The sequence below is a fragment of the Elephantulus edwardii genome, unplaced genomic scaffold (genome assembly GCF_000299155.1).
Source record: "Elephantulus edwardii isolate Elephantulus edwardi_28Jun2011 unplaced genomic scaffold, EleEdw1.0 scaffold00094, whole genome shotgun sequence".
Classification (NCBI taxonomy): Eukaryota; Metazoa; Chordata; class Mammalia; order Macroscelidea; family Macroscelididae; genus Elephantulus; species Elephantulus edwardii.
In genome coordinates this window covers 5,915,489-5,925,672 of record NW_006399844.1, presented here as the reverse complement: position 1 = coordinate 5,925,672, position 10,184 = coordinate 5,915,489, and the positions used below count along the sequence as shown (strand labels likewise).

The 10,184-nt window shown below is 36.2% G+C and overlaps 1 protein-coding gene across 1 annotated transcript in view; it reads left to right on the top strand.

Annotated features, from left to right (window-relative positions):
- The window catches only part of NF1 (neurofibromin 1), a 330,500-nt gene that overhangs the window by 110,902 nt on the left and 209,414 nt on the right, over positions 1 to 10,184 (top strand). Inside the window, exons 4-5 of the mRNA XM_006891069.1 lie at positions 4,177 to 4,367; positions 6,036 to 6,142. Of these exons, the coding sequence (XP_006891131.1) occupies positions 4,177 to 4,367; positions 6,036 to 6,142 (298 nt within the window). The remainder of the gene's footprint in view (positions 1 to 4,176; positions 4,368 to 6,035; positions 6,143 to 10,184) is intronic.

Sequence of the window (10,184 nt, the reverse complement as noted above, 5' to 3'; positions counted from 1 at the left end):
TAATTTTATGAAAATTTACAGAGATTTTGGATTTTCATTCATTCATTATTGCACTTTTCTCCCTACCTACTCCTACCCACCCAGTATACTCTTCTCTTTGAAAAGTAAAAGAAAAATTCTTTCATTGTTTCACAATCCCTCCCCCCAGGTCCATTCCACTATGCAGCCTTCATTCCAGACCCCTGTCATGACAATAATACCTAATTCACATATCCCTTTTAAACAGTTTTCTCCCTCATCAATGCAGTATACATTATTAGACCCATCTTTCTCAGTCCCCTCCCAACCCTGATGTCAGTCTTGTTTTACAACAGTGGCACCATGCAGTATTTGTCCTTTTGTGACTGAGATATTTCACTCAGCATAATGTCCTCCAGGGTCCCCCATTTTGAATAGTATTGCAGGAGTTCTTTGTTTTTCAATGCAGTGTAGTATTCCATTGTGTGAATATACCACAGCTTTTCTGTCCTTTTGTTGATGGGCTCTTAGGTTGTTTCCAACTCCTTGCTATTTTGAACAAAGCCTCAATAAACCTCGGTATGATGCATTATGTTTTATAAAATCAGTCACCACTGTTGGACCTTGCCCATCATTACCCAGTCATTTCAAGTCCCTGTCAGATTCTTTCCATTTCCTTCACCCCCTCCCTTCACCCACCAAACTGTGCAACTCTGGTTTTGTCCCTTTCTGTCCTCACCTCTTTGCTCCCACCCCTTCCCCTCTTTGGTCCCCATACATGTTTTACTAGTTACCCTTCTATTTTTACAATAATGGCCTTATGCAGTTTTTGTTCTTATGAGACTGAGTTGTTTCATTCAGCATAATGCTCTCCAGTCTCTCCCACATTATGTAGTATATTTCAAAATTGTTGCTCCTGAGTGCTGCATAGTATTCTGTTGTGTAAATGTACCACAATTTCTCAGTCCACTCAGTTGTAGTTGGACATTTGGGCTGTTTCCATGTTTTTGTGATGGTGAATAACAATACTATGAACATTGGTGTACAGATCTGTGTGCCTCAGTTTTAATTTCCTTGGGGCATATTCTTAGTAGTGGAATAGGTGGGTCATGTATGTTCAACTTTTTGAGGAAACACTGTTGTATGAGAATTCCCATCTCTCTGCAACCTCTCCAACACTTAAATTGCTTGCCCCTAAGCTTTGCCACTGCTCCTGGGGTAAGATGGTATCTCATTTTGGTTTTGATATGCATCTCTCTTATTGCCAGTGATTTTGAGAATTTCTTCATATGTTTGTTGGCCATCCAAATGTGTCATCCTTTGTGAAAGCTTTTTCCGTATCTTTTTGTCTGTTCTGTAATTGAGTTATCAGTCTTTTTCTTGTGGAAGCTCTGTAGGATTCTGTAAACTTGTCTGAGATGGTATTACCAAATGTTTATTCTTAGCTTGTTTTCACCCTTTCGGCAAAAGTTTTTAATGAGCGCAGAGATTTAATCTTTAGAAGGTCCCATTCATCTTTTTTATCCTCTACAGATGGCACATTTCTGATTGTATTTTGCAGTCTTTTTTGTACCATAGACAAGGCCTTCTAAGCTTGATCCCAGTTTGTCTCTGATGAACTTTATGGTTTTGGGCTTTACTCCCAGGTCTCTGATTCACTTTGTGTTGATTTTTGTGTAGGATGACAGGTGTGGATGCTGTTCAGCTTTCTGTAGGTAGCAGTCCAGTTTCCCCCACACCATTTATCAAAGAAGTTGTCATTTCCCCATTTGATAGGTTTTATTTCCTTGCCAAATGAATATCAGTTATGGGTCAGTCTCTTTTGAAATGGAAAAGATTAAAACAACAAGCAGGAAACAAAGAGGGGAGAAGATAGACCCTATGCCACATGATGACCATCATGGAGCCAACGAATATGACTCTTTCCCTGGACGTAGCACCCTGCATTCAGATTTCTAGCCCCTAAACTGAGAAACTTTCTGCCTGTCAAAGCCATTCACTTGTGTGTGCAATAGGACTAGATAACTAAGGTATATATGGTTATTTGTTTATAAAAGAGAGTGGAATAACAAAAGCTCTATTAAATACAGCGACAAAAAGTGAATAATTTTTAATGTTTTCTGGAATTAGTTCTTTGTAGTTACTTTATTATTTTGGTTGTAATTACCGGTAGAAGTATTTTTTAGGGAATGATCGCTAATGTTATTGGCCAGCATTTGATTTGATGCTTTTTGGAAATAGTCTAGTTGAAATTCTAATAAATGGGCATGATGTAATTTTTATAATACTTAAAATAGATATTCCTTTGTTTGGATCTACTATTGAGAATTTGTTTATTAAGTTTATATTTTAAAAACATAATGTCAATTGTTTTTTCTTGGACTGCCTCAACAATTTTACGTATGTCTTTTTGTTTTCATTTTTGGATTGTAGTAAATTGAGATGGTTTACTAAAGAGTCCTGAGTACATATTTATTATACAAGTAGTTGGAATAGCTACCTTTTATCTTTGTTTTACATTAATGTGAACAAATCATTACCAATATTGTGAGTAAAATTTTTATAGAGTTGAGGAAATAATATCTCCTTGATGTTTTGGTCAGTCCACCTGGAGGTACATAGACTGCCCAGGAATTTAAATGAATGTTCATGTAGATGACACAGTTCACTTACCAGTGAATAAGAATAAATGCTTTCTAGAACTCAAGGAAAACCGGGAATTCCTATGATGATAAAGGCTCACTGAGGGTAGAGATTGGCTTTATAGTATGATTATTGTTGGTATGTACTGTTCACTCATAGCTGACCCTCGAGTGATTTTTAAGAGGCAGTAAATCACACAGGAGGAGATTCCCCATTTTTCTCCTGTGGAACAGCTGGTGGATTCAGGCCATGTGCCTTTGGGTTGGCAGCATAACCGCTAATCCACCAGCTCCCTTTTAGTATAATGATCAGGAGATTGTTTTAATTATATAGAGAGCTGCTGTAAATATGACAAATAGGTGGCTTCAGTGGACAGAGATTATTTCCTTACAGTTTTGGGATCTAGAAATCAGAATTCAGTATTCTGACTGTAAGGGAGAGTTCTCTTACAGCTTCTCTTCTTAAGCTCTTTTATGATCAGATGTATATGTTTGCCTTTTGCTTGCTCCCTTGTTTAATCTGCACTTTTATGTCTTGATGATGGATTTAAGGCACACTGTTTACTGATATGCTTAATTTAACATAATAAAACCAGAGATATAAAGCAAACCTAATTGTTGCCTTTATAAGAATTCTAACTCCCATTGACTTTGTAGGACAGAATAAGATTGCCACATAGGAGGTCCAAGGATAGACTTACTGAAGGTCACTGTCACATCTTTCTTCCTTTGAAACTGCTGGTGGGTTTAAATTTTGATCCTTCAGTTAGCAGTCAGATGCTTGACCACTGCATCACCAGGGAACCTCTAACAGGTTCCTAAGGTATTGTTATCAGATGCTGTTGAGTAGAGTGTGACTCATAGTAATCCTGTGAACAACACATCTGAACCTTGTTCTGTGCCATTGTCATCTCTGACACACTTGAGCCCATTAATGTTATCACTGTGCCATTCCATCTGATTGAGATTTTTCCTCTCCTTTGACATCCCTCCACCTTTCAAAACCATGATATTCCTTTCCAGGGAATAGCTTCTCCTAATAGCATGCCCAAAGTATTTGTGATGAAGCTTTGTCATCTTTGCTTTCAAGGAGCATAGGATTCTCAGCACATATTTTCAGATGATGCAGTTCAGTCTATACACACATGAAGATAGACTCATCTTTTTTAGACTGTAGATAGATAGGGAGCCCCTAGGTTGTTTAGGTAAGCCATCTTGTACTCATTGAGAGCTTGAACCACTTCAGGGGCACCTGGGCAGAAAGACCTGGCAGCCTACTTCAGAGAAGAGGCAGGATTCCAGGAATCCTGTGGAGTGAGTGTATTGTCTCTGCAGCATGTGGTGTCACCTTGAGTCTGAATTGACTTGATAGCAGTTGATTTGATTCTCATGCATATATGTAGCAAATAAGAAAAATGTTAATTGCTGAATATTGGTGATAGATGTTCACTATACTAATTTAGTTTTACTGTATGTTTGAAAATGTCTGTAATAAGAAGGTTGAAAAAAGGTATATTAACATGTATATGTGCCAAATCAAGAAAAGTTTAGAAATATGTCATTATTTTTATTTTAGCAACCAAAGGACACAATGAGATTAGATGAAACAATGCTGGTCAAACAGTTGCTACCAGAAATTTGCCATTTTCTTCACACCTGTCGGGAGGGAAACCAACATGCAGCTGAACTTCGAAATTCTGCCTCGGGGGTGTTATTTTCTCTCAGCTGTAACAACTTCAATGCAGTCTTCAGTCGCATTTCTACCAGGTTAGTGTCTAAATTTACATAGGATTGTTATACAATTTTTAAAGTACAAATAGTCCAAATTTTAAAGCACTTATTAAACCCTTTCTTTTGTTTACGTAAAAGTAAAATATTAACAAATATACCTAGACTTTTGTAGACATTTCATTAACTTCTCTGAAAGTTATGTGAGTTATGATGAATGCAATTAAACATGAATATACTGTTACAATAGGGAGCTCTAGTGGCTTCGTGGTAAGGAATTACACTGCCAATGCAAAGGTGTGCGCTTCAAATCCATCTGCTGCTCTGCAGAACAAAGATGGGCCATCTCCTCCATGCAGTTTAATGCCTCTGAAAACCCACTGGAGCATTAGTTCTGAATCGATGGTACACAACAACAGTGATATACTGTTATAAATGTGAAGATGTAAATATTAGGAAAAAATATTAGCTATGACATTTCATGATTTAGACTTTTAAAAGAGTGGTTGGTCTCTTCCGTGTGATTTTTTTGGCATTTGGTTGCTGTCAAGTAAAGGTCAATTCATAGCAGCCCTATGACATTATGAACAACAAATCTGAACCAGGTCTTCTGCTGCAGCATCGTCGTGATCTGTGATAATCTTGAGCCCACTGTTGTAGTCATTGTGTCAGTCTATCTTGTTGGAGGTCACAGGGCCTCAGAAACTCAATGGAAGGTCAATTATGAATCTGTACTGACTCGATGGCAGTGAGATGATGATACAATCTTTATCATGTCCTAATTTTTCTGCCTACCTACTCTCAGTTACTTCATTCTGCTTACTAGTTGAAGAACTGAGTTGCCTTGTAGAATTTTAAACATTCATTTGGCTATGCTTGATTCAAACCAAGTTTATTTGATTGGTGGCTAGAATACTTCAGTAGCTATTATGATCATTGCCTGGATCCATCATGTGATTAGGAACTGCAGAATGATCAGTGTTCTATTACGCTATCCCTTCTTTATTTTTAAACTATAATTTTTGCGAAAGATTTTTCCTCTTTTATTGATCTTCATTTTTTTGCTTCAGTTGTATTGCAGTATAATTCACTGTCTCAGAGGAGACAGGGGAGAATCTTGATTCATTCTCTTATTCATCAATTTTTAGTATTTATGGGTATGCTCACTTCAAGGTAAACAATAGAGAGTGTGCTTTATTATGAACTCACTGGTTTTTAATTATAGTTTTATATAAACAATTCTTTTGATGGTCAAATTGTCCCATCTTTCAATAGTAAGGCTTCTGTAAGTAGGAACCTTTGAGAGTTTTTATATATCTTTGGTAGTTGATAGTTTTCTTCTTTTCCAGAAAAGCTTTAGGTGACACGGACTCATCTGGTATGTCTTCCGTCCCATTCCTAGAGTTAACAAATTTCTCCAAAAGCTGTGGTTTCTTTTAGTGAGGAATACTGTTACAGAAATACCAATCAGTGAGACACGGATACTAAATTTACTAGATTATCATTTGGGTTTTTTTTTTTCAACTTATTCCTTAAATTACTTTAATCTCTATAGATTTTTATAGGATATATTCCCTTTTTAAAAGTATTTATTTAATTAATAAACTGTCAACACCAAGGAGAGAAGAATCTATTGAATTTGGGATTTTGGAATATCCTAAAACTTAAATTGCTAGCATATTATTTTTGTTTCTTTTTACTTTTTAGGTTGCAGGAATTGACTGTTTGTTCAGAAGATAATGTTGATGTTCATGATATAGAATTGTTGCAGTATATTAATGTGGATTGTACAAAACTAAAACGGCTTCTGAAGGGTAAGTTTAAATGTAATAATCTGAAATGAATCAGTAAGTAACTAAAGAATATACTGCATTAAGTTATATTGTAAAATAGATTTTATGATGGAAATGTCCAGTTGAAATGGCCAATAATACTTTGAGGTTTGGTTTTTTTAACTACTAAAAACAATACAAGAGAGAAAGAGTACTTCAGTGTAATGCACAATTTTTTACTTTTTAGAATTTACAGAACTTACCTGCTTTGCTGTTGTAGTTCTTGAAAAGTTGTAGGGAGTTGTGCATCAACCTGAAGGCATTGTCTCTCTTGCTTTTCAAATCTACCAGCAGCTCTGCAGGAGAAAAACAGGTAATCTGCTCCTGGGCAGTTCACAGCCTTGGAAACCCAACGTAGTGTCACCTATGAGTCCTTCTGGACCTTAAGAAAATGAGAGAGAGAGTAGTCACTGTGCATCTTTACTCGTGCTACTTGAATTCTTTGCCAGTATTCACAAGGACATTTCTTCATTTTAAAATTTATCTTTTGGTTGAGTTGTACGAGTTATTTATATCATTTATGTATTTAATTTTATCATATATATGATTCTGAAATATTTTCTCCCATTTATTTGTTGTCTCTTCCTTTCAGGATCAAATCCTTGCATAATAAGAAAATTTTGATGTAGTCCACTTTATTTTTCCTTTTCTGTTTGTGCTTGTCACAAAATCCATTGTCAACAGCAAAGTCTTACAGCCTTACATCTGTATTTTCTGCCAAGAACTTTATGATTTTAGTTTTTGTTTACATCATTTATTCATTTTGAGTTAATGTTTCTATATGATCGAGGTATGGGTGCCCCTTCATTGTTTTGCATAGAGGGCCAGTTTACCTACCATCATTTATGAAGAGACTATTCTTTTACCATTGAATAGATTTGGTGCTCTGGCATCTTAAGTAAGGTATTGACAAACTATTTTTTTAAAAAATTTTTTAAAAATTTATTTATTTAATGTGTATACCGTCAAATTGGATCTGACTGGTTCAGGAGGCGATTATTCCTCCTTCTTCAGCAGAGCATCTGGTGGATTTGAACCGTGCACTTCTGGGATTGCAGTGCAGTTTCCTCCCACTAGGCCACCAGAGCTCACCGACAAACTATTTTTAATGCCTAACTTAAAAGAAGAGTTATTGAAACTGGCTTTGAAAAACTCAGTAATTTGGCAGTGTAATTTTTAAAATACCTTAATTAGCTTTTTTTTTCTTCTATGCTTAATTAGCTTTTTAAAGATATGTTTTAAACACAATTTTATCAGAATTGTAGAAAAGCTGTATGGATGGGTAAGATGAGGCATTATTACAGCTCTTTTACACTTGTACAGAATTTATGATTTCAAATCATCATTGTAAACCAACCAACAATTAAATCAATTTTTAGTAACTTTATTAAAGGGAAAAATCATAATGTAATTTTTTTTAAAAGCTAGCTTATGGGCATCTGGACAGCACTTTGGATTATAATAAACCTCCACTCAGTTCATGGTTGAAATGGGAAATATTTTAACATATATCAATAAGCATTAAATAGTCAAGAAATCGACAGGTACAATTTAGATAGAGACTGTGTTAAATTTAGAGTTATAAGTGGAGTTTTATAATTGTTCATGACTGCTTAGCAACATTTTAGAAGTAAATCAGGTCTAAGTTGTCCATGAGTAAGTTTCATAGTTTTTTTTTAGATTTTTAAAAAAATTATTAAATTTTATTAATTTTAATGAACATTTACAGAGATTTTGGGTTTTCATTCATTCATTGTTGCACTATTTACTCTACCCTCCTCCCCAGTTCGTTCTTTTTTTTTCCCCCCTTGAAAGTCAGTTTCATAGTTTTAAACAAAGTTTTTATGACCAAAGGAGAGAAACTATGTAAACAAATTTTTATTTTCAAGTAAGTTATCCATCCCTATTAAATGCAGCATCTTCACAAACATAAATTTAAAATATACATTGATAAATGTATAAAGTGTAAAACAAAAATTGTCCTATGTGATGATGGTAACAAAGCTTGAAGCTTTTTCCTGTTTTATGACTAGTAAAACTAGTAATGAATTTCAAGTTCAGTTCAAGAGGGAGAAATCACTGCTAAGTGTTAAGAATGTCACAGTTAATAAAATATTGAGTCCGTACCTGAGGTGTTTATGACCTGGTTTGAGACAAATATATTATTAAATGATTTGCAAAATAGTATGGTGAGTACATTCAGAAAATACGTACACGATCTAGAGGTAGTGCAAAGGAGGAACTCCTTCAGGAAGGAGAGGAGCAACATCTTACAGAGATGGCTGAAATTGTTTTGAAGAAAAGTATAACTTGAATTCTGTTGTTGTGTACCATCAAATCAGAACCAACTCTTCATAGAAATCAGTGCATTTTCAAAGGCAGTAAATCACATGGAAAGAGATTGCCTATCTTGGTCCCATGAACCATTGGGTTTATTCAAATCATGTACTCTTGTGTTGACAGTACAATTCTTTGCTATTAAGCTACTAGAGCTCCCTGTAAGGTGAATATTATGATGAAAAAGAGGAGACTGTACAAAGGCCTGGTATTGTCAAATAGTATGGGGTCAGTAAGGAACAATCAGTTCAGACAGACTATGCTTATAGAAAATTGAAGTACAAGCACACCTCACACATACTCCCAAGTTCAGTTCTAGACTTTTAAAAAGGAGACCATTGGCGAGCTCTGGTGGCCTAATGGCAAGTAGCTGCACTGCAATCCCAGAGGTGAGGGGTTCGAATCCACCAGACGCTCTGCCGGAGAAGGAGGGACAGTCTCCTCCTATTCCAGTCAGATCCATTTTGATGGTAAACACACACACATACACACACAAATAATAAAAAATTTTTTTTTAAAAAGAGACCATTGAGTGTTTTGGACTCATATTGAGCCTGCATGGGATTTGGCAGTCCATATATCTTAATGGGAAGATACTGCTATCTTTCTCCCAAGGTGTAGATATGAACCTCCAAAGAAGTAGAGACTTCTCACAATCCCCTATGTACCATGCCAGTTCCAGACCACCACAATAAAGTGATTATTACAGTAAAGCATGTCATAGAAACATTATTGTTTCCCAGTGTATATATATAGTCTATTCACTATCCAGGGGCTCTAGTATTCCAGTGGTAAAGAAACACACTACCAGTTCAGAGGCACACAGTTCGAATCCCCCAGCTGCAAAATGGGAGAAAGATTAGCAATCTTCTGCCATACTGATGGGTCTGCCCCGAGTTGGTTCCAGCTTGATGGCACTGAACAGCAATATGTGTCCAATAGCTTTATGAAAAAATTTGCAATACTGTAGGAATTAGCAAAATATGATATAAAAACAGTTGGAATAATGGGTGCCAGTGTACTTGTCAAAGCCAAAACCCTTAATTTGTAAACACAAAAACAGAGTAAAGAAAAAAGCACTAAAATGAGGTATGTCTGTATATGCCCCTTTGGGAATGGAATATGTTAAGAGGAAATAAGAACACAATATGAGCTATGAAGAGTAAGTTAAAAATCACTCATATTTATACCATATTTGATATACTCAGATTGTTGTTGTTGTTGTTGTTATGTGCCATCAAGTCGCTTGCGACTCATAGCTACCCTATGTACAACAGCCCTAAACTCTGCTCTGTCCTGTGCCAATCGCACTGTCTCTGACATTCGCATCCTGATTACCCCAGTCACTGAATCAATCCACCTCATAGAGGGCCTTCCCCTTCTGTGCTGTCCTTCCATCCTACCAAGCATGATGTCCCTCTCCAAGGACTGGTCCCTCCTTACAACATGTCCAAAGTATGTTAGACGGAGCCTCAGAATCATTGCCTCTGAGGAGCCACCCAGTTTAACCCTCTCCAGGGTGAATCTGTTTTCCTAGCAGTCTATGGTACCCCCAATACTCTTCTCCAGCACTGCAGCTCAAAGGCATCAATTCTTCTTCTATCCTCCTTAGTCAACTCTCTGATGCATAACAAGTGATAATAAAGATCATGGCCTGTATCAGACGCATCTTAGTCTCCAGAGAGAC